The 25,770-nt window shown below is 37.4% G+C and overlaps 1 protein-coding gene across 2 annotated transcripts in view; it reads left to right on the top strand.

Annotated features, from left to right (window-relative positions):
- Window positions 1–25,770, top strand: part of MTMR2 (myotubularin related protein 2) — a 119,086-nt gene that overhangs the window by 79,495 nt on the left and 13,821 nt on the right. For both annotated transcript variants that reach the window (XM_026505303.4, XM_026505304.4), the window contains 3 exons: window positions 10,239–10,388; window positions 11,146–11,334; window positions 24,426–24,611. In XM_026505303.4, coding sequence (XP_026361088.1) covers window positions 10,239–10,388; window positions 11,146–11,334; window positions 24,426–24,611 — 525 coding nt within the window. The remainder of the gene's footprint in view (window positions 1–10,238; window positions 10,389–11,145; window positions 11,335–24,425; window positions 24,612–25,770) is intronic.

The following is a 25,770-nucleotide window of genomic DNA, read 5'->3' as shown; positions in this document are numbered from 1 at the left end:
TGATTTTCTGTCTGGATGATCTATCCATTGTTGACAATGGTGTATGTCAGTTATTATTACTGTATTATTACTATTACTGTATTACTGTTTATTTTTCCTTTTGCTCTGTTAGTTTTTGCTTTGTACATCTAGGAGCTCCAAAGTTGAGCACAGAAATATTTACAGTTGTTTTATCTTATATATTGTCCTTTTTCTCATTATATCATGACTTTTTCTCTCTATACTATTGTTAAAAGTCTCTTTTGCCTAAGTGTGGCTACCCCTCTTTTTTTGTTTATCGTTTGCTTGCAATGTCTTTTTCCATCTTTTCATTCCCAGTCTATGTGAGTCTTTGAGGCTAAAGTGCGTCTCTTACAGGCAGCATATTGTTGGATCTTATTTTTTTTATCCATTTAGTCATACTGCATCTTTTAATTGGAGAATTTAATTGGTTTCTGTTTAAAGTAATTATTAATACGGTAAGGACTTACTGTTGCCACTTTGTTAATTGGTTCCTGGTTGTTTTGTAGATTAATTGCTCCTTGTTTCTTATCTTGCAGTCTCTTTCTTTCTTTCTTTCTTTCTTTCTTTCTTTCTTTCTTTCTTTCTTGTGGTTTGATGTCTTTTGGTATCAATACACTTTGACTTCTTTATCACGTTTTTTGTGATTACTACAGAATTTTCCCTGTGGTTACCATAAGGTTACATAAAATATCTTACACTTTTAACACGCCATTTTAAGCTGATAACAAGTTAATGTCAGTAGAACTTAACAAACTTTATATTTTTACTGCTCTTCCCCCTTATATTTTAGGTTATTACTGTTATAAATTACATGTTTTTTGTATTGTGTAACTAATAACAGATTATTGTAGTTATGGTTACTTTTACTATGTTCTTTTTTTAACTTTCCGACTAGAGTTGTAAGTGAATTACATGCCACTGTTACCATATTGCAGAATATAACTATGACTGCATATCTACCATTACCCAATGAGGTTTATACTACCTTTCTATGTTTTATGATGCTAATTAGCATTCTTTCACTTGTACTCAGTATTTACCATTTCTTATAAGGCAGATCTGGTAATAATGAACTCCCTCAACTTTTGTTTGTGAAAAGTCTACCCTTCCCTCAATTCTAAAGGACAGTTTTACTGGCTATAGAATTCTTGGCTGAGTTATTTTCTTTGAATATTTTGAGTATGTCATCCTATTCTCTCCTGGCCTAAAACGTTTCTGTTGAGAAATCTTCCACTATTCCTACGGGGGTGCCGTTGAATGGAAGCTCACTCTTCTCTCATTGCTTTTAAAATTGTTTGCCTTTGACTTCTGATGGTTTTTTATTTGTTTTTGTTTTTTAGATTTTTAAACTTATTTATTTGACAGAGAGAGCACATGCGTGTACATGCAGGGGGAGTGGCAGGAAGAGGGAGAAGGAGGCAGAGGGAGAGGGAGAAGCAGGCTCCCCACTGAGCAAGGAGCCTGATGTGGGGCTTGATCCCAGGACTCTGGGATCATGACCTGAGCTGAAGGTAGAGGATTAACTGACTGAGCCACCCAGGTGCCCTGAGTTCTGAGGTTTTAATTATAATGTGTCTCAGTGTATCCCTGTTCAGGTTCAACATATTTAGGGTACTTTGAGCCTCATGGATCTGGATGTCCATTTCTTTTGCCAGATTCAGGACATTTTCAGTCACTATTGTCTTAAATATACTTTCTATCCCTTTTTCTTTTCTTCTGGGATTCCCATAATGTGACTATTGTTTCTTTACGTTGTGTCACATAATTCCTGTAGGCTTTCTTCCTCACTGTTTTTCATTCTTTTTTTCTTTTTGTTTTTCTGACTGGTTAATTTTTTTTTTTAAGATTTTATTTATTTATTTGTCAGAGAGAGAGAGAGCAAGAGAGCACAAGCAGGGGGAGCTGCTGGCAGAGGGGGAAGCAGGCTCCCTGCTGAGCAAGGATCCCCATATGCGGAACTCAATCCCAGGACCCTGGGATCATGACCTCAGCTGAAGGCAGATGCTTAACTGACTGAGCCACCCAGACATCTCTGACTGGTTAATTTCTAATATCTTATCCTCCAGGTCCCTGATTCTTTTGGATGGTTGAGTCTGCTTTTGAAACTGTTGAATTCTTCAGCTCAGTTATTGTATTTTTCCACTCTAGGATTTCTGGATTTTTGTTCATTTGTTTTGTTTTTTATGCCTGCTCTTTTCTTGTGAAACTTCTTGTTTTGCTCATCACTGTTTTCCTAATTTTGTTTGTCTGTGTGTTCTTACAGCTCATTAAATTTCATTAAGAGGATAATTCTGAATTCCTTTTCTGACAGTTCATATCTTTCCATTTCTTTAGGGTCAATTATTGGAGCTTTGTTAGTTTCCTTTGGTGATATCAAATTTACCTGATTTTTCATGATTCTTAATTCTTTACATTGGTATCTGCACATTTGAGTGATTGGGCTTTTCTTCCAGAATTTATAGGTTTTCTTTGGCAGAGACCATTCTTCACTAATCAGTTCAGTTTGGGTGTCTGGGAATGTCTGCTGGTACTGTCCTTGGGCAAGCGGGACCTACTGTTATGGTCTGTTTTGGGGTGAGGCAACTGTTTGAACTCTGGGGACAGAGATTGGGAAGGATTTGCTGCTGCTTCAGAGCAGTTGGATGGGGTTGCTGGCTTGGTTCCCTACCCAAGTGAGGCTGTAGCATGGGCTCTACAGTTACCTGGATTCTCCGGTCAGGTGTACTAGATTGCTGGGACTGGATACTGTATTCAGTTGTAGTTGGGGCTATTAATTAGCTTTCCTGACCTGGCAAGACAGCATGATGGGACCCAGGGCTCATTGTTTGGGGACCCAAATCAGGCCTTACCGTTCTGCGAATTCCCTGGTCAAGCAAGGCCACTGGTTTTACTCTGCACACTGGAGAAGTCATGGGCTGTGTGCTCTGTTCAAGTGTCACTGTACATAGGGCTGTTGGATAGGCTGTGGAGCTTCTTGTGTTCTCTAGTTAGGTTCCCTGGCCAGACAGACTGAGAGCTATATTCAGCAATGAGCAGGGCAGTGAGTTGGATTCCCTTCCTGGGTGCGGCAGGAGAAACAGCTCTAAAGCCGGTAAAACTCTTTGTTGTGTTAACTCAAGCTGATCTAGATCCCAAGTTCCCTTAGCAAACAGGGCCACTAGCTTTGTTCTGCAAAATCTTGGCTATCTGCCACTTCTTGGCTTGAGTACCGTTGGACTACACTGCTACCATGAGTTGTTGCCAGCCCTTTCTGGTCAGGTGGGGCTAACTGGTCAGTCTGTGTTTTAGCCTCCTTGCCTTGGTGGGAGGGGAAGGGACCTTTCTAGTTACTCTCAATTTCCCAACAAGCTCAGTGTTGGGAAGGGCCAAGAGCTACCCTCAGCCCCAGCTAAGAATTAATTCCACTGCTTGGGAATGCTGCATTCCCAGTCTTGGCATTGCTCTGGCAGCAGTCAGCTCTGCTCTCCTGTCTCCCTGTCCACACTGCTTCCTGTTTTTGCTAGTCATTTGGTCAGATGGGGTGGGAAGACACTTTGTGGTGTGTGGGGCTATGATTTAGCTTCTGGCCTGGGGATGGGCAAACTGAATTCTAGGGCTGGCAAAACTTCTCGTTTGAGGGTCCAAATTAGAGACTTCTGCACCCTGCTGTGTTCCCTGGTCATTATGTACGTCCCTGACTCCACTATGTAGCTGAGCAAAACCATCCATATGGATTACTCCTTGGCCCCAGGAGGTATGAACTCAGTTTGTCAAGATCCATGTGCTGGTTGCTGTAAGCCCTTCCCCACTTCTCCATCACAGTCAGATTCCCAGTGGTTGAGCCCCACAGAATCCCCTGTGGTTCCTATGGTGCAGTATCAGAGTAGGGGCTCCCACAAGGTGACCCACAATGCTGGCGAGGTGCTGGCTTTCTCCTCTGGCTCAGGGGACACCTCTCTTTGTGGTGCTGGGCTGGCCTGGAAGGGAGGGACAGTGCAGTCAACATGTAGCCACTTGTCTTACCCTTCCTTCTAATGCAGTCTTTCCGAGTCTCTGAAGTGCAGGAAATGCTTCAGTCCCGTTTTCGAGAATTCTCTCAGTGCTGTCTTGTTCTTGAATGGTTGATAGTTGTTCTTGTGTGGGGGAGTGAAGTCAGGAACACCTATGTTGCCATCTTGGTGACATCACTCCTCTCCATAAAGGAGTTATGCTTCATGTGAAAAGGAATAGGTAACCACTGTTAGTTTTTAGACAGAGAAATGGCATAACTTGCTTCTTAGATGGTTATTGTAGAGGCAGCATGGAGAATAGATTGCAGAGGGACAGGAGAGGAGCGATAGTGGCCTGAATTAGGGAACTTGCAATGAGGATTGAAAATAGTGAACAGAGTTTTCTTTTGGTATTTTTAGAAGAAAAAAATCATAGAAATTAGTCGCCGATTGGATGTAAGGGGGTAAGGGAAGGGATGCGTTAAACATGGCATCTAAGGTTTTTGCTTGAATATCACCTCTATAAACTTGTCAGTTCACTGTCCTTTTTTGTTATAGCATGGAAGTGTATTTTTAAGCCTTTAATTCTTTCCTTTATAAATAAGGATCTTACCTGAATTGTTTAGTATACAAAAAAGTTGTGGAAAGCAAGGAGAGGGTGATGTATATCATAAGAAGTAGGTTGGAACAAGGCTAATTAAATAAGATATAAATAGAGTGTAAGGCACCGGTAAAGAAACATACCATGGCTCAGAATTCATGGAAACTCTATTGATGATATTTACCATATGATTACGGGGAGGGAATTTTCTCTCTTTTCTTAATGTTAATATCCTCTTGGGTGTTTGGCAGTCACTTGAGAAATACCTCTTTAAAGGAGAATACAGGAGGGAGGGAAAAAGATGGCAGAGGAGCAGAGGACCCTTTTTTTCAGCTGGTCACCTGAATCGAGCTGGATATCTACCAGACCATCCTGAACACCCACAAAATCAGCCTGAGACATAGGAAGATACACCTGGATCTTTACAAACGAACATCTCCAGCGCTGAGTATTGAGGTACGAAGCGGGGAGCCGTGAATCCGTGCTCAGATATGGGAAGATAAACGGAAGTGGGGGGAGCTCCCATAAAATGCCACAGGGTTGCAGATTGGATAAAAAGACATGACCCATCCATTTGCTTTCTACAAGAAACTCATTTTGAACCTAAAGATACATCCAGACTGAAGGAAAAGGGATGGAAAACCATTTTTCGTGCCAATGGACCTCAAAAGAAAGCTGGGGTAGCAATTCTCATATCAGACAGATTAGATTTTAAACTAAAGATTGTAGTTAGAGATACAGAAGAACACTATATTATTGTTAAAGGATGTATCCAACAAGTGGATATGACAATTATAAATATCTATGCCCCCAACAGGGGAGGAGCAAGATACACAAGCCAAATCTTAACCAGAATAAAGAGACATATAGGTAATAATACGTTAATAGTGGGGGACCTCAATACTCTGCTCTCAGCAATAGACAGATCACCTAAGCAGAAAATCAACAAAGAAACAAGAGCTTTGAATGACATACTGGACCAGATGGACCTCATAGATATATACAGAGCACTACACCCCAGAAAAACAGAATATTCATTCTTTTCGAATGCGCATGGAACTTTCTCCAGAATAGACCATATACTGGGTCACAAAACAGGTCTCAACCGATACCAAAAGACTGAGATTATTCCCTGCGTATTGTCAGACCACAATGCTTTGAAACTGGAACTCAATCACAAGGAAAAATTTGGAAGAAACTCAAACACTTGGAAACTAAGAACCATCGTGCTCAAGAATGATTGGGCAAACCAGGTAATTAAGAAAGAGTTTAAACAATTTCTGGAGACCAACAAAAATGAAAACGCATCGGTCCAAAACCTATGGGGCACTGCAAAGGCAGTCCAAAGGGGAAAATGCATAGCCATCCAGGCCTCACTCAAAAGAATAGAAAAACCTAAAATGCAGTTTTTATATTCTCACCTCAAGAAGCTGGAGCTGGAACAGAAGAACAGGCCTAACCCACCCAGGAGAAGGCAGGTGATCAATGAATTAGAAACCAGGAGCACAGTGGAGCAGATCAACAGAACTAGAAACTGGTTCTTTGAAAGAATAAATAAGATAGATAAGCCACTGGCCAGACATATTCAAAAGAACAGAGAAAGGACCCAAATTAATAAAATTATGAATGAAAGGGGAGAGATCATGAACAACACCAATGAAATAGGAAGGATCATTAGAAACTTTTATCAGCAGCTTTATGCCAATAAATTAAACAACCTGGAAGAAATGGATGACTTCCTGGAAACCTATAAACTACCAAGACTGAAACAGGAAGAAATTGATTATTTAAACAGACCGATTAATTAGGAAGAGATTGAAGCAGTGATCAGAAAACCTCCCCAGGGCCTGACGGATTCCCCAGGGAATTCTACCAAACATTCAAAGAAGAAATAATACCTATTCTCCTGAAGCTGTTTCAAAAAATAGAAACAGAAGGAAAACTACCAAATTCATTTTATGGGGCCAGTATTACCTTGATCCCCAAACCAGGCAAAGACCCCATCAAAAAGGAGAATTACAGAACAATATCCCTGAGGAATAGGAATGCCAAAATTCTCAACAAGATCCTAGCTAATAGGATCCACCAGTACATTAAAAGGATTATCCATCATGATCAAGTGGGATTCATCCCTGGGATGCAAGGGTGGTTCAACATTCGCAAATCAATCAGTGTGATAGATCATATCAACAAGAGTCAAGAACCATACAATCCTCTCAACTGATGCAGAAAAAGCATTTGACAAAATACAGCATCCTTTCCTGATTAAAACCCTTCAGAGTGTAGGGATAGAGCGTACATTCCTCAATTTCATTAAAAACCATCTATGAAAAGCCTATAGCGGATATCATTCTCAATGGGGAAAAGCTGGAAGCCTTTCCCTTAAGATCAGGAACACGACAAGGATGCCCGATCTCGCCATTATTATTCAACATAGTACTAGAAGTCCTTGCAACAGCAATCAGACAACAAAAAGGGATAAAAGGTATTCCAATCGGCAAAGAAGAAGTCAAACTGTCTCTCTTCGCAGATGACATGATACTCTATATGGAAAACCCGAAAGACTCTACCCCCAAATTACTAGAACTTATAGAGCAATTCAGTAATGTGGCGAGATACAAAGTCAATGCTCAGAAATTAGTTGCATTTCTATGCATGAACAATGAGACTGAAGAAAGAGAAATTAGGGAATCCATTCCATTTACAATAGCACCAAAAACCATACATTACCTTGGAATTAACTTAACCAGAGAGGTAAAGGATCTATATTCTAGAAACTACAGATCACTCTTGAAAGACATTGAAGAAGACACAAAAAGATGGAAAAATATTCCATGCTCATGGATCGGAAGAATTAACATAGTTAAAATGTCCATGCTACCCAGAGCAATCTACACTTTCAATGCCATCCCAATCAAAATACCAATGACATTTTTCAAAGAACTGGAACAAATAGTCCTTAAATTTGTATGGAACCAGAAAAGGCCCCGAATCGCCAAGGAACTGTTGAAAAGGAAAAACAAAGCTGGGGGCATCACAATGCCAGATTTCGAGCTGTACTACAAGGCTGTGATCACAGAGACAGCATGGTACTGGCACAAAAACAGACACATAGACCAATGGAACAGAATAGGGAACCCAGAAATGCACCCGTGGCTCTTTGGGCAACTAATCTTTGACAAAGCAGGAAAAAACATCCAGTGGAAAAAAGACAGTCTCCAATAAATGGTGCTGGGAAAATTGGACAGGTAAATGCGAAAGAATGAAACTTGACCACTCTCTCACACAAAGATAAACTCCAAATGGATGAAAGACCACTTTCTCACACAAAGATAAACTCCAAATGGATGAAAGACTTCGATGTGAGACAGGAATGCATCAAAATCATAGAGGAGAACATAGGCTGCAACCTCTTTGACACCTGCCACAGCACCTTTTTTCATGACACATCTCCAAAGGTAAGAGAAACAAAAGAAAAAATGAACTTGTGGGCCTTCATCAAGATAAAAAGCTTTTGCACAGCCAAGGAAACAGTCAAAGAAACTATGAGGCAGGCCACAGGATGGGAGAAGATTTTGCAAATGACACTACAGATAAAAGACTGGTATCCAAGATCTACAAAGAACTTCTCAAACTCAATACACAAGACACAAATAATCAAATCAAAAAATGGGCAGAAGATATGAACAGACACTTTTCCAATGAAGGCATACAAATGGCTAACAGACACATGAAAAAATGTTCAAAATCATTAGCTATCAGGGAAATTCAAATCAAAACCACTTTTGAGATACCACCTTACACCAGCTAGAATGTCAAAAATTAACAAGTCAGGAAACAACAAATGTTGAAGAGGATGTGATGAAAGGGGATCCCTCTTACACTGTTGGTGGGAATGCAAGTTGGTACAGCCACTTTGCAAAATAGTGTGGAGGTCCCTTCAAAAGTTAAAAATAGAGCTACCCTATGACCCAGCCATTGCACTACTGGGCGTTTACCCCAAAGATACAGACGTAGTGAAGAGAAGGGCCATATGCACCCCAATGTTCATAGCAGCATTGTCCGCAATAGCTAAATTGTGGAAGGAGCCGAGATGCCCTTCAACACATGACTGGATTAAGAAGATGTGGTCCATATATACAATGGAATATTACTCAGCCATCAGAAAGAACGATTACACAACATTTGCAGCAACATGGACGGGATTGGAGGAGATTATGCTAAGTGAAATAAGTCAAGCAGAGAAAGACAATTATAATACAGTTTCACTCATTTATGGAACATAAGAAATTGCAGGAAGATCGGTAGGAGAAGGAAGGGAGAAGGAAGGGAAGAATGAAGGGGGGGTAAACAGAAGGGGCAGTGAACCATGAGAGACTATGGACTCTGGGAAACAAACTGAGGGCTTCAGAGGGGAGGGGAGTGCGGGACTGGTATAGGCCGGTGATGGGTATTAAGGTGGGCACATATTGTATGCTGTACTGGGTGTTATACGCAAATAATGAATCATGGAACATTACATCAAAAACTAAGGATATACTGTATGGTGACTAACATAATAAAAAATTATTATAAAAAAAAGGAAAATAAAGGAGAGTACATTCTTCCCTTTGATTTCAGATTTTTATAACAATTCTGTGAACCAGGATACTGATTTTTCTTTTTTTAGGAACAATGTACTTTTAAATAAAGAGGATAGTTGTAGAATGTACATGGAGTTCTTGATTACCTCCTTTGCTTCTTCATCTGTCAAATGTAGTTAACAAAACCCAGATACAATATGTGCATGTGTGTGTGCAGAGAGGCTGCTGACATGTACTGGCGCATAATAGGTACTCAATAAAGGGTTTTTTTTTTAAAACTATAATTTGATTTCTTTCAATTCTTTCTTTTTCTGATTATATGAATTGTTGGGGGCCATAAAATTTTAAATATGTATATTTTCTTAATTCCAGTTAATTTAATAGCTTTATTTTCTGTAGAATGAAAGAGAAAAGTTTTAAGTATCTTATTTAGGTAACCCTGTATGTGAAGTTGTAGACTAATTATAGCTAATATTGAAGGATCAAATGAGAGCTGAATAATTGATGTGTTTTTAAAAACTTTTAAAAAGTATTTCTTGCCTCTTGGTTTTGCCATCTGTTACTCCCTTGCTTTTATAATATGTGTTAGATTAGCGACATTCCATTAGTGCTATAATGTAGGAGGGAAAACTTTAAGTATATAAATGATAAATATATGTATAGTGTTCTCGCGGATACTGGGTACCCGCTCCCTGAAATTTCTTTATGTAGATGAATGGCAGCAAAATCAATCATCCAGTCAATCTGAATGAAACTTTTGTTTTTGTTTTTAAGACAGGGGACATTTGCAGTCTTACTGTGTCCTTCCTTCCCATTGGAGATATTTAACACAGACCCAGCAATCTATCAGTGTTTAATGATTTAAGAAATCTTTCAGTATATAAATGAGCATCAACATAAACACAGATCCCTACATTAAAGTAGCTCATCCTAAAAGCCTGCTCACTACAGGTAGACAGTAACTATTCCAGGAACTTAAGAGACAGATAGTGGAGATAAGAGAGGTTAAATAAGATGGCTTTTATTTCAGTATCTTTTAATATTTTAGGTGGTAATTTGTCTTATGTTCTATTTCACATGTAGGGAATTCCGAATGAGAGCTGGAGAATAACAAAGATAAATGAACGCTATGAGCTCTGTGATACATATCCTGCCCTTTTGGTTGTGCCAGCAAATATTCCTGATGAAGAATTAAAGAGAGTGGCATCCTTCAGATCAAGGGGCCGTATCCCAGTAAGTGTGAAGCTTTGATGAGACTTTGCAAATGCTTTTGTACTCTATGCAATGCTGAGATTAATGAATGGGAGAATGGATGCAGGATAAAAATAGCTACAGCAACATGTCTTTTATGGGGATTTTAGAGAATGAGTTATTTAGTAAAATTAAAACTGGAGGCAAGATTTAAATTAAAAGAGTTTCTGTAGAGTCTGACATGGGTAGGAGAGAACTGCACAGAATTGTGATACTTAACTTGAAAACAAAGTTGGCTCTTTATTGTTCACTGTTTCTTTGTTTTATTATATATTCTTTAATCATGGTGGTAAATGCTCTTTTCCTTTAAATCCTAGAAAGAAGAAAACTTTACAAATTTATGATGAATTACCATGTTTTAGAAAGATCAGCTCAAATAATTTTAGGCACAAAATTCATAGGTTTTGAAGACTTTACAGTTGGATAGTTTGCTGCTTTAGTAATAAAACTTTAAGGGGTTTACTTAACCCCCTTTTAATGTACTTTGATTCTAGAGACAACACTTCTGAATAATCATGACTTCCATAAATCAATACCTGATTAAAGGATTAGACCAAATTTTCCATAAGCCAGAGTTAGCTTGAAAGAAAGTGATGATTTTTATAGGAGTCTTTAGTTAGCCTTTCATGGTTAGGCTTTGGAACCAGTCAGAAAGCAGAAATTTATAGAGTAATGTTTTTGAGAAGAATTCTAAACAGAGAAATATATAAAGAGTGTGTCACTATTTTCCCCCATTAAGGTTTTATCATGGATTCATCCTGAAAGTCAAGCCACTATCACTCGGTGTAGCCAGCCAATGGTAGGAGTGAGTGGAAAGCGAAGCAAAGAAGATGAAAAATACCTTCAAGCTATCATGGACTCCAATGCCCAATCTCATAAAATCTTTATATTTGATGCCCGGCCAAGTGTCAATGCTGTTGCCAATAAGGTGAGATTGTGTTTCAGTAATTAAGATTACAATTATGTTTCATGAATTGGCTGGGTTTGGTGGGAGCCACAAAGAGTAGTAGAAAGATTTCAGACTCTCCAGTGACAAAGACGTAGATTCTAATACCGGCTGTCCTCCTTGATGGTATGACTTTGAGTTAGTTATTCAATTTCTGTCTTTTTTTCTTTTAAGATTGATTGATTTTAGAGAGCAAGAGTGAGGGACAGAGAGAGAATCTCGAACAGACTCCCCACTGAGTGCGGAGCCTGACATGGGGCTTGATCTCATGCCCCTGAGATCATGACCTGAGCCAAAACCAAGAGTCGGACCCTTAACTGACTGAGCCACCCAGGTGCCCTTAGTTAGTTGATCTTTTAATTTTATATTTGTTCACTTTTTGTTGAAGTACAGTTGAGGTACAACATTGTATTAGTTACAGGTTTACCACATATTTCAGTATTTGTATAGATTATGAAATGATCACCACATCAAGTCTGTTTACTATCTGTCACCATACCGATTTATAACATACTGTCCTTATAATGAAAACTTTTAAGATTTACCTTCTTAGCAGCTTTCAAATTCACAATAACTATATTATTGTAGTCCCCATGTAGTATGTTACATTCTCATGACATTTATTTTATAACTGGAAATTTGTGCCTCCTTATCTCCACCAATTTTGTTCCCTGACAAACCCTTCAACCACCAATCTGTTCTCTGTTTCTATGAGTCTTGTTTGTTTGTTCATTTGTTTTGTTTTTTAGATTCCATATATAAGTGAAATGATACAAAATTTGTCTTTCTCTGACTTATTTCACTTAGCATGATACTCTTGAGGTCCATTTATATTGTCATAAATGGCAAGATTTAATTTCTTTTTATGGCTGAGTAGTATTCCATTTTGTGTACACACACACACACACACACAGACACACACACACACACACATGTACACAATCTTCTTTATCATCCACTGATGGACATATAGGTTCTTTCCATATCTTGGCTATGATAAACAATGCTGCAGTGAACATAGCATGCACAGATCTTTTGGGATTAGTGGTGTTGTTTTCTTTCAGTAAATACCCAGAAGTAGAATTGCTGGATTGCATAGTGTTTCTAGTTTTAAGTTTTTGAGGAACCTTCATAGTGTTTTCCATCATGTTTATTTTTTTGATAATAGCCATTTTGACAGATATGCGGTTGTATCTCATTGTGGTTATAATTTGAATTTCCTGATGATTAGTGATGTTGAGCATCTTTTCATGTGCCTGTTGGCCATCTGTTGTCTTCTTTGGAGAAATGTCTATTCAAATCCTCTGCCTATTTTTCAATTGGATTATTTTTTGTTATTGTTATTGAGTTGTATGGGTTCATTATGTATTTTGGATATTAACCTCTTATCTGATATATGATTTGCAAATATCTTCTCTCATTCACTAGTGAGAAGCTCCCTTTGCTATGCAGAAACTTTTTAATTTGATGTAGTTCCATTTGTTTATTTTTGCTTTTGTTGCCATTGCTTCTGGAGTAGGAGCCAAAAAGAGATCACTAAGACCAATGTCATGAAGCTTATCACTTTAGTTTTCTTCTAAGAAATTTTTGGTTTCTGGTCTTAGAGTCAAGTCTTTCATCTATTATCAAGTGGATTTTTGTGTATGGTGTAAGAAAGTAGTTCAGTTTCATTCTTTGCATGTGGCTGTCCAGTTTTCTGAGCAAAGTTACTGAAAGAGACTGTCCTTTCCCCTTTCATATCCCTGCCTCCTTTGTTGTGTATTAACTGACCATGTATACATGGGGTTCATTTCTGGGCTTTGTGTTCTGTTCTGTTGTTCTGTATATCTGTTTTCATGCCAATACCAAACTGTTTTGATTATTATAGCTTTGTAGTATAGCTTAAAATCAGCATGATGCCTCCAGCTTTGTTCTTCTTTCTCAGGGTAATGGATATTTTGTGGTTCCATACAAATTTTAGGATTGTTCTATGTCTGTGAAAAATGCCATTGGAATTTTGATAGGGATGGCATTGAATCTGTAGATTGCTTTGGGAAATACATTTTTCAAATTAATTTTTCAAGTCCATGAGCTTGTAGTAGCTTTCCATTTATTTGTGTCTTCTTCAGTTTCTTTCATCAGTGTCTTATAGTTTGCAGTGTAAAGGTTTTTCACCTTAAATTTAGTTCTAAGTATTTTATTTTTTTCAATGCAGTTATAAAGGGGATTGTTTTCTTAATTCTCTGATAGTTCATTGTTAATGTATTAACATGTAATAGATTTTATATATTGATTTTGTACCCCACAACTTCACTGAATTCATTTATTAGTTCTAATAGTTTTTTGGGTAGAGTCTTTAGGGTTTTCTCTATATAAAATTATGTCCACAAAAAGTGACAATTTGACTTCTTCCTTTCCAATTTCGATGGCTTTTATTTCTTTTTCTGATTAATTGCTCTGGCTAGGACTTCCAATACTGTGTTGCATAAAAGTGGTGAGAGTGCATATCCTTGTCTTGTTTCTGAATCTAAAAGAAAAACTTTCAACTTTTCACTATTAAGTATGATAGTTGTGGGCTTGTTATACATGGCCTTTATTACTTTTTTGAGTCGTTGTCATGAATGTATGTTGAATTTTGTCAAATGCTTTTTCTGCATCTTTTGAGATGATTATGATTTTTATTCTTAATTTTGTCAATGTGTTATATTACATTGAGTGTTCTGTAGATGTTGAACCATCCTTACATCCCTGGAATAAATCCTACTTGATCGTGGTGTATGATCTTTTAAAATATTGTTGATTTGGTAATATTCTGTTGAGGATTTTTATATCTGTGTTCATTATGGATACTAGCCTGTAATTAATTAATTAATTAATTAATCTTTTCTTTTCTTTTCTTTTCTTTTCTTTTCTTTTCTTTCTTTTGTCATCCGTTTTTGGTGTCAGGGTAATGCTGGTCTCATAAAATTGGTTTGGTATTGTTCCTGCCTCTTCAGTTTTGTAAGTGTTTGAAAAGGATAGGTAATTAAATCTTCTTTGTATATTTGGTAGAATTTACTGGTGAAGCTGTCCAGTACTGGACTTTTGTTTGTTGGGGAGTTTTTGATTACTGATACACTTTCTTTACTAGTAATCCATCTATCCAGATTTTCTGTTTTCTTCCTGATTCAGGCTTGGAAGAGTCTGTTTCTAGGAATTTATCCTTTTTTTTTTTTTTCTAGGTTGTCTGGTTTATTGCTATGTAATAATAGTTCATAGTAGTAGTCTCTTATGATCCTTTGTATTTCTTTGGTATCAGTCGGGACTTAACCTCTTTTACTTTTGATTTTATTTATTTGAGCCCTCCCTCTTTTTTCTTAGCGTGTCTACTAAAGGTTCATTGATTTTATTAATCTGGCTTAGTTTCATTGATCTTTTCTATTATGTTTTTAGTGTCTGTTTCATTTTTCCACTCTGATCTTTATTAGTTTCCTCTTCTGATTTTGGGCTTACTTTATTTAGGTATAGAGTTAGATTGCTTATTTAATATTTTCTTATTTCTTCAGTTAGGCCTGTATTGCTAGGAATTTGCCTCTTAAGATTGTTTTTGCTGCATCCTATAGATTATGGTGTGTTATATTTCCATTTCATTTGTCTCAAGGTATTTTACATTTCTTCTTTGATTTCTTTGTTGACTCATTGGTTGTTCAGTACCATGTTTTTGCTTTGTGGTTACCCTGAGGCTCATATATTACTACCTTTATACGTAACAGTCTATGTTAAGATGATAGCAGGTTAAGTTTGAATGCATTTTAAAACTATACTTTTACTCCCCCCGACACATTTTATGTTTTTGATGTCACATTTACAACTTTTTATTTTGTGTATCCTTTAATTGTTTATTGTGGTTATAGTTATTTTCACTATTTTTTTAACCTTCATGCTAACTTTGTAAATTATTAATGCACTATGTTTATTATAGATTTGTCTTTACAAGTGAAATTTTTACTTTCATATTTTTTTGTTATTAATTAGTACCCTTTCTTTTCTGCTTAAAGAAGTCCCTTTAACATTTTTTGTAAGTCTGATAAACTCTTTTAGCTTTTGTTTGTCTGGAAAGCTCTTAATCTCTTCTTTATAATATTGTCAGAAAGAATATTCTTGGTAGGAAGGGTTTCCTTTCAGTACTTTGAATATATCATGCCACTCTCTTCTGGCCTACACAGTTTCTGCTAAAAATACTGCTGATTGTCTTATAGAGGTTTCTTTGTTTATAACAAGTTGTTTTTCTCTTGCTATCTTTAAGATTCTCTCCTTATCCTTAACTTTCGACATTTTAATTATAATGTGACTTGGTATGGCTCTTTTGGGGTTTATCTTATTTGCAACTCTCTGGACTTCCTGGACTGAAATGTCTATTTCTTTCTCTAGGAAAGTTTTCAGCCATTATTTCTTCAAATAAGTTTTCTGTCCCTTTCTGTTGCTCTTCTCCTGGTGCCCCTATAATGCAAACACCATTTTAGTTTGTGTTGACTGATAGGTCCCTTAAGTTATGTTCACATTTTAAAAGTTCTTTTTTGTTTTTCCTTCTCTTTTTGGATGAATTCCACTTCCTTGTCTTCCAGATCACTGATTTTATCTTCTGTTTTATCTGGTCTGATGTTGAACCACTCTTGCATTTTTCAGTTTAATTATTGTATTCTTCAGTTATGTGACTTCTGTTTGGTTCTTTCTAAAATTTTCTATATTTTTGTTGAAGTTCTTATTGTGTTCATCCATTCTTCAAGTTTGGTGAACACCTTACTGTGTTCATCCATTCTTCAAGTTTGGTGAACACTTTTATGACCATTATTTTGAACTCTTTATCTGGTAAATTATTTATCTCCATTTCGTTAAGGTTTTTTTTCTGGTGTTTTAGTTTGTTTTTTCATGTGGAACATATTTTTCTTTTTCCTCATTTTGCCTGAGTCTCTGTATTTCTGTGTATTAGGTGAAAAAACAGCTATGTTTCCTAGTCTTGCAGGAGTGGCGTTGTTTGGGAGATGAGTCTTATCATTTAAGCTTGGGCTAGTTTTTGGTTGTTTTTCAAATCTTTTTGATTGTCTAAGCAGCCTGGTGTTTTTTTGGTAGGTCCCAGTTGTTGAGGGTGTACCAAGACCTTGAGTATTCCAGGGGGAGAGATCTTAGTCATCTCCATGTTTCAGGCTGATTGGAAGCTAGACCCTCAGGCAGCATCTTTTAAGATAGGCAAATATATACAGTCATATGGGACTGCAGTTATAGACCTTGCTGGCCTCCAGACCAAGTGATCTGGAGGTGTGCCCTTAGTGACAATTGCAAAATTTGAGGCTTTGGACAAGTATATGGGCTTTTTTTTGTGGAGCTACTGGTGAGCTATAGCAGGGCATAGTGAGAGCTCATAGATAGATAGTATCCCTCACCTTATATTTTCTGAGAGCATTTCCATAGCCTCTAGATGTGTTACAAATCTGATGCCTTTCCCTGAGGCTGAAGCTCTAGATCTAGTAGGTAGGCCGTTTTCAGAGGAAGACTGAGATGTATTTAAGTCTACTGACTGTACAATGCTCCGAGGCTGGTAGTCTACCAAGATATGCATCTCCAAATGTTTCAGACCCATAGAGCCCAGAAACACAATCCCCCTTGGCCACCAGAGTCGTGCACTCAGTGGGTGTCCCCTACGTGGGCTTCACATGCACCAGCTGGCTTTGATGGAGCCAAAGTGAAGTGGCATGTGGGGATGGGGTATTTAATCTTTTTAGACCTTCATTTGCTCATTTGTAAAATGAGAACAATAATAGCTAACAGGGTTGTTTTGGGGGCAAAACTCATCTAATAAAAAGTAGTGCATAACCCTATGCTCATGTACATAATAAATAAGTATTCAGCAATTATTAGTTTTCTTCTCCCTTCTCCTGACTTGACAGCTAACTGAGCTTATGACTCAGGAATTGGAAATTGGAAATAGGAATTGGAAAGCAGTATTCTCAGTGACCAGGGGTGCCTTCTTCTCATTGGCCTCCACCTAATCAAGTTATTCACACTGAAGACTTGCAATTATAGCTAGAGCAGTAGGCCTGGTTTCTGCTGTAGAACAAATATTTACATTGTGGAAATAGAAATTTTTGTCCAGTTACAAAATCTACCATAGGAGAGGGAGAGAGAAGAGATATAATTTAGCTTTAGTAAGTTACCTTTTTAACCCCCAGAAGCAATGTCTGTATTATAGAATCAGCTAATGCAGATAAGCGAAAAGAAGAACATATTTTAAAACACTCTAAATCCTGTAACACCACTAAACTTTGGTTGTTCTTCCAGACCTATGAATATATGCATGCACATGTATATTTGAAGCAGTGGGATAATTGTAGCTTCCTTTTTAAAACATTGACCCTGTATCTTTCAGTGCCAATGAACATCTATATACGACATTATTTTAATGGTACAATAACTAATAATATCAACTGTTATTGGATATTTAGGTTATTTCTGGGTTTTTTGCTTTTATAAACAATGCTGGGATGATCATCCTTTTAATTAAATTACGGTGCCTGTGCCTAAGTATTTCCATCCTATGTAGTGTTTTGAAGGCATTTTGAGTTCCAGGCATTCTCTATTAAACTGTAAATGTTTCCCCTTAAGGGAGAAATGAGATAATGTGTATGTGAAGCTTGCAACACAGGGACTGGCATATATTTTTCCAGTAAATATTTGTTCCCCTTCTGAAACTTTACTCCGAATTAGCAAGAGCGAGACGTAGTATGTTTTCTAGCATGAGAGGAGAAGGAAAGAAAAATGTAATGTAGAAAAGGTGGTAAGGCAAAGTGTTATATTCCATATCTTATTTTTTAAAGCATTCTGATACATATTTCAGTATGCAAATCCCCTCTTTTTTTGAAGACTGGTATATTTTACTTATTATTACATTTTTCTGGTTACAAGATATGTACTAGACAGTATAGAAAAACTCAGCAGGTATAAATAAAGAAAGGAAATAAAAATCGCCCATATCTACTAATATCTTGCTATATTTTTCTCCATTATTTTTTTGGTGCACTTACATGTTGGTTATTTTGTTTCTTTGTTTTTCTCTTAATACTATAGGAATTATTTCTTCTAATACAATATTCTTGAAAAATAATAGTACTCATTACAGTTGTGTCATTATTCATTTAGTCATTTTTCTATTGGGTGTTTAAGTGTTTAGTATTTTAAATCTAACTGAAATAAATATCTTTTATTGGCATCTTTATTTCCTTAAAAGAGTATCCTAGATACACAAAGACAGTATCAAAATTTAAAATATGTGTTTTTTAAGAGTTTTGTTACATACAGTCAATATTCTTCAGTAAAGTTGATTCAGTTTATCAGCCTGATGTCTTTCCTCCCGGTTTTATTGAGATATAATTGATGTAGAACATTGCATAAGTTTAAGGTGTACAGTATAATGATTTTATATGTGTATATATTATGAAATGGTCACTACAATAAGTTTAGTTAACACCCATCATCTCATATAATTACAAATTTCTTTTTCCTTGTGATGAGAACTTGTAAAGTCTGTTTTCTTAGCAACTTTCAAACATACAATATAGTCTGGTTAACCATAGTCATCACGTTTTACATGTTATCCCTAGAACTTATCTTTTAAGTGGAAGTTTGTACCTTTTGATTACCTTCACCCAACCCCCACATCTATTCCCCCTTTTTAATTTGCAAAAATGTACATCCTTGTTGCAACAAATATTTGTAACCTGAACTCTCAGAACATTTTTATAACTTAATATGAATATGACAGATCCTTTTGCAGTCATGACCCATGTCAAGAATTATAACTTTGGCAGCACTAAGTCTTCCTTGGGCTCCCTGCTTCAATCAAGTTCAACCTCTGAACCTTACTAAAAGTAACTGCTATCCTAACTTTTATAATAATCATCTTGTTGCATTTCTTTATATTTCATTACTGAAGTGTATATCCCTAGACTCTAGTTTAGCCTTGTTTTTTTTTTTTTAATATTGTGTTTGATATGTGTTTTAAGTCTCTCTTCATCTGTAATCTTCCCATTGTCCATCACTTTCTTTTCTTGACATTTTATCTGTAGAGTTTTCCATAGTCCCGAGTTTTGCTGTTGCATTATGGTATGGTTCAGCTTTTTTCTGTCCTTTGAATTTCTTTTACATGAATTTAGAGGTTTGTTCAGATCCAGGTTTGATACCTTTGCAAGGCTATAGGGAACATAAGAGGAGGTACATCATTTGTGGCTGATTCTCTTTTTTGGGGTGTTAGCAGCTGTTAATGCTCAGTGCCTAGACACATTAACTCACTGTGGTTGCAAAATGATGGTGTTGTAATTTCATGATTTCTCTTTCAGCTATTGGTTGAACTCTTTCTATAAAGAAACATTTTCTTTTATCTATATTTTGGTTAACCAGCAATTTAGGTCCATTTTTCCAGTGATGAGCTTACTTCCTGTCATCCCATGAAGGTGACTAATTTTTTAAAGTATCATTATGAATGTGTGTATTTAAACATATTCAACATTTTCTAATCCATCACAGATAATATTTTTTTGAAGGTAAAATTTCTCATTTTTGGTCAGAGGGAGGCTTTTCAAGTTATCTCCTGAGTTCTTTTGGCATAACCATAATAATCTTCGCCATCTGGTATAGGGAGATACCCAGACTCATCAGGAAGTCTTGTGCATTGCCTAGCTCCAGACTTGAAACAGCTATTTCTTTTCTTCTTTTTTTTCCTAAGATAGATAGATTTATTTATTTATTTATTTATTTAATTCATTTATTTGAGATAGAGAGTGAGAGAGAGCATGAACAGGGGGAGGGGCAGAGGGAGAGGGAGAAGCAGGCTCCCCACTGAGCCAGGAGCCCAATGTGGGACTCTATCCCAGGACCCTGGGATCATGACCTGAACTGAAGGCAAACGCTTAGCCGACTGAGCCACCCAGATGCCTGAAACAGCTATTTCTCCAAGAAATTCTCATTCCTATTAGTACCAAATGGTGTTGCAAACCATTGTCTGGGGTGCTGAGGATATCTTTGCAGGATTTGTACTGTTTCGAGGTCTTTCCAGTGAATAGTAGTAGGGAATATTTACATATTTTTAAAGATAAAGTACCTCAGGAGTTCCTACTGGTGTTTTCAATTTAAACTCGGTGCTAAACAGTTTTTATATAGCTTCTTCTAAATTACTTGTGTACTCCTTTCTTCCACACCAGCAATCCCGGTTCTCAAAGACCCAGGGGGTGATATGTATGCTCCATAATTACTTGTGTGCTTCATCCTACCAGTCTCAGAATAACAATAATAATACCGCCATCACCAGTACTTACTGGAAAGTTAAGTTTTTCATTTGCTCTCCCCATTCTCCTCCATTTTTAAAATACATTGTATTATATTAACATTGTCAGCACATACAGCTTTAACGCATTCTCCCTTTTGAACACACACTCTCCCTTTTACCTCTGACTTCGACAAGTAGCTACGTATTTTGTGCTCACAAGCAATTCGTATATGGATGTCTTTCTAGACATTATTATTGCTGTTGTTGCTATTGTCTGAAGTTGTTCTCTAAATATTTCAGCAAGGGCTCATGGGAACAATATTCTGAGTGTTTGTGTGCTAATAGGAGCTTGTGTCCTTTATTAAAGTTTGAAAGTCAGTTTGGCTGGACATAAAACCCTTAGCTTACATGTGATTTTCCTGAGTTTCTTAAATATGTTGCTTATTTTCTTTTGGCATAAAGCTTCAAAGGCTAATGATAAACTAAATTTCTTTACCTTCTAAGTCACTCTTTTTACTTGGATATTCAAAGGACTTTTTTCTTTTCCTTTGAAGTGCACTTATTGCCCGAATATGTCTTCATGCTGGGTGTGCTGGGTCTGTATTCTCAGGTATGCATGTGTGCTGTTTCAATTTGTAATTTCCAATTTAAAAAAATTTTGTGCAGTTTTCTTTAATCATAGTCCTTAGCATTCTGTTTCCTTGTTCTGACTTTCTTCTTCAGGACTGCTGTGTTGGGAACAAACTGAGGGCTTTGGGGGGGTGGGATAGGCTGGTGATGGGTAGTAAGGAGGGCACATATTGCATGGTGCACTGGGTGTTATACGCAGGTAATGAATCATGGAACTTTACATCAAAAACTAGGGATGTACTGTATGGTGACTAACATAATAAAAAATATTATTATTAAAAAAATAAATTGCATGAGAATTCTGTGATTAAAAAAAAGGACTGCTGTGTTGGCTCTTCTTCACCTTTCTTCATCATTTGTCACTTTCTCTTGACTTCTTCTTATGTCTTTCTAATTTCATTTTGGTTTTAAATATTTCCCTTCTCTGTTTCTTTTAACTTGATATCTGCTGTATTACTCTTGTGTTTCTTCTTCTTTAGTCTTCCTGATTCTTTCCTTTTATTTCTAATTTGTTCCCAAGTTCTATCACTTCATTTTTGTTTTCTAATTCCAATTTATTTTGTTTTTCATGCCTGGCATTATTTTTTGTGTGTGTCTCTAGCTTGCTTGAAAAAAGATTTCGGTGTTGAGGGGCATTTTCAGTGGATATGTTATGAGCGCTGCTCATTCTCTTTTTAGGATGGCACCTATGGGACTTGACCTTGATCCTTTTCTATTACTCATTTTTTTTTTAAAGATTTTATTTATTTATTTGACAGAGAGAGAGACAGCCAGCGAGAGAGGGAACACAAGCAGGGGGAGTGGGAGAGGAAGAAGCAGGCTCATAGCGGAGGAGCCTGATGTGGGGCTCGATCCCATAACGTTGGAATCACGCCCTGAGCCGAAGGCAGACGCTTAACCGCTGTGCCACCCAGGCGCCCCTCTATTACTCATTTTTAGTTGAAATTAGTTTTCCTGAACCTTCAGGATGGTTGGTTCAGTTAGAAGGCATGGCTCAGGAGTTAGGTGTCCCCAGAAGTTAGAAGAGCTAATTTCACCAAGCTGTCTCTTTTATTGTTTGCATGTAGCATTAAAAAATATGAAGTCTTACTTTCTGGCATTTCCTGGCTCTATCCTGTTTCCCCCACTCAACGCCATCCCCCCCATTCCCTTATCTGAAACTTCTCTTCCTTTGTCTTATTTCTCTGGACCTTCTCTTCCTCCATCTCCGTTGACTCTGTCCTGCTCAATTTTGATGATGTGCTTAGCAGAAGCAATCCCTGGCTGGTCTGTTAGGAGAGTTCATAAAGGTTAGACTGCTTTGGCCCCTTTAGATCTACTGTAGATCTGTTAGACTCATGGGTTGTTAGAACGGACAGAACCCTTCCTGGTTTCAGCGGCACTTCTCAGATTGACCCGTTGGGCTTTCCTGTAGTTCCAGAAGATGAAGGCCAACGCAGGAAGCAGAACAAACACTAAAACGTATAAAGCTCTCTCGTGGTTCTCCTGTTCTGCAGTCCTTTTGTATCCATTACTTCCTCTGCTTCTTCCCACACATTCACTGACAGCATTCAGATCTTGTGGCTGTGGGTGGTTTTGGCGTTTCACAGAATGCTTTGTCCCCATTTCTGTTTTAAATGATTTGTGTGTTTTTGGTTTTACTACCTAGTTGCTCTATTTTCTTTTAAATGTCAATTTTTTTGAAATATAATACACAAGCCAAAAAATGCACTCTTTTCAAGTATATATTTTAGTGTTTTTAGTACACTCACAAAGTTCTCCGACTGTCTGATTTCAGAGTATTTTCTTTCTGTTTGTTTTTGTGACTGGTTTTATGTAGTTTCCACTGCCATCTTTCTAGAATTTGTTGCAACCAATTTGAATTGACAGTGTCTCTTACCCCTGACCTGTTCAGTTCCCATGCTCCACAAATAATCTTTGTTAACAGGTACCTACTGAAACACTGTTAACTTTGTACCTGTGCCTATCTCGAATCCAAACTATTTCCCAGACTGTCAGTGTCAGAAACAGACTTTCTGCTTTTTGGTAATTTGTTGTTGGTTTGGAGTTGGTGGGTTTTGTAGTTTTCCATGGTGTCAATCATATCATCACTTAATTTTATACAGCTACAGTGGCTATCCTAGTATTTTTCTAAATTTTTTCCCATTATTTCTCTAAGAAGTTTGATCTTATACATGATAGGTAGGAAGTAGGAGAATATTTTATTTAAAAAAATCAGTCCCAAAAAAAAAAAGGTTTTTTTCAGCCACAGCTTATTTTGGACAGCAAGTATTTTTCATTGTGTTCTGTGGATGTAGATTTTTTTAAAAATTTGTTGTTGTTGTTATTATGTTAAGTTAGCCACCGTACAGTACATTTAAGTATTTGAGGATAGGAATAGTAAAATACTATGGTATTGTGTGCTTTTATAATTGTTCCATCTTTTTATTTGGAAATAATTATGTGGTTAAAATAGAAGCAAGTCATTATGATTGCAAAGTATTTTGCAAATATTAAGATTAAAATGAGGTGAAGAGGAAGGAAGGTGGTAAAGAAGCATGCGCCAGGACGAAACCAGATAGACATCGTGCCTGCACACAGAGCCGGTGATTTCAGTCTTCTCTAGTAAATTATGTTTGGGTAGAACTGGAAATATAGATAGGAAAAATTTAGTGCTTTAAAATGTTTAAGGACCTTCATATATGGTATCACATTTTTTTTTAATAACAGTCACATAAGGAAGTCAGGGTAAGAGTGTATATTCCTGTTTTATAAAGAACAATGTATAATAGAGAGTGGCTGTGTTAAGAAGTCATGAGCTATTGACATTTTCCAATGGAGTTTTCCTATTCTTCAGTAATATGTATCATCGGGGTGCTTGGGTGGCTCATTTGGTTAAATGTCTGCCTTCCGCTCAGGTCATCATCCCAGGGCCCTGGGATTGAGCCCCGCATCGGGCTCCCTGCTCAGGGAGTCTGCTTCTCCCTCTCCCTCTGTCCCTACCGTCCCCCCACCCAGCACATGCTCTCTGTTGCTCTCTCTTTCTCTCAAATAAAGAAAATCTTAAAAAAAAAAAATATGTATCATGTTTTACACTATTGGATATTTTATGGCACTTTTCCACATATGTTTACATACAGTGGGTGTACGTTCATTTATAATTTTCTGTGGTGTGTGCTTTTTTTCCCAGGCGAAGGGTGGAGGTTATGAGAGTGAAGATGCCTATCAAAATGCAGAACTAGTTTTTCTGGATATCCACAATATTCACGTTATGAGAGAATCATTACGAAAACTTAAGGAGATTGTGTACCCTAACATTGAGGAGACTCACTGGTTGTCTAACTTGGAATCTACTCACTGGCTCGAACATATTAAGGTTAGGTATATGTTATTATTTCCTTATATTATTACAGAATATTAGACAAGGACTTTCTCTGCCCCTCTATTTTGGCACTTTTCTTCAAATTGAAATTCAGATGAAGGTCTCTTTCTATACAATGAAAAATTAGTAACTGCTTTGAAAATTGTAAGTTCTTCTAAGGTGTGTTGCTTGAATGAATTACTTTCCTATACTGTGCATTTGGTTCTGTCCTAATCTTCTCTTCCCCGCCCTGTCTGAATTCTACCTGTCCTTCAGACCCTAGTTTGGGTTTCTTCTCGTCCATGACGTCTTCCCGGATTGCACCCACTTTCATTTTCTCTGCACTTTTCACTTTACTTTCTCTTTCCAGCTCATCAGGTACGACCTTGCACTTCATCTAATTACTTTGTGTCAGCTGGTATATATTCCTAATTCATGGAGACCTGGACTGGATAATTTGTTAATGTTTTTGGACCCCTCCGGAGCTAGAGCAGCACTGTGTGGGTAGATAATGGGCACCCTCTAAATCCCTGTTACACGACTAGTGAAGTGGGTGCGTTCTGGTCGGAGAAGGGAGGCGAAGCAGTGAACGAAGCATACGAAGGCTAAATGATGGGGAGACTGCCCTGTGGACGCTTGTGTGCCCAGCCTGTCACTGTCCTGTTTGGAGCTCCAGATGTGATTGCACTTTGTACAGTTACATAAGTTTTTTCAGATGTGGTCTGAATTTCAGTAACACAGCGTACCGAGCTGTAGACTTCTATAGCCACATACACATTAATACTGTGAAATACAGGGAAATGAGATTTTTCATGGTAAGGAGCAGACGTGCTCACATTAGAATCTCTAAAATTCAGACAGAACTGAAGAGAAGGCCAAATTGATCTAATTGAGGATTAAAGATTATTTTTATTATTTATCTTCTGGACGCCTAGGAACTTGCATGTGGCAGAGTGCACACATTCCTCAGGCAGAGAGCATGTTCCCGGCCCATCTGTTGCAGCATGTGAAGTGTAAATAGAAAACAGAAAAACTTGATTTGAAGCGAACATAAATTGCAGGGCATTCCACCAGCGCAGATAACAGACTCTCCAAAAAGCTTGCTCTAACAGAAACAAGCCTCCTTAGAGGTGTAAGCGATTCGGCTATGCCTGGTCCGCCTTCTCCACCCGCA

Source organism: Ursus arctos, unplaced genomic scaffold (genome assembly GCF_023065955.2).
Source record: "Ursus arctos isolate Adak ecotype North America unplaced genomic scaffold, UrsArc2.0 scaffold_22, whole genome shotgun sequence".
NCBI classification, from domain to species: domain Eukaryota; kingdom Metazoa; phylum Chordata; class Mammalia; order Carnivora; family Ursidae; genus Ursus; species Ursus arctos.
The sequence above is the reverse complement of the archived record's forward strand: the minus strand, read 5'-3'. Positions and strand labels throughout refer to the sequence as shown.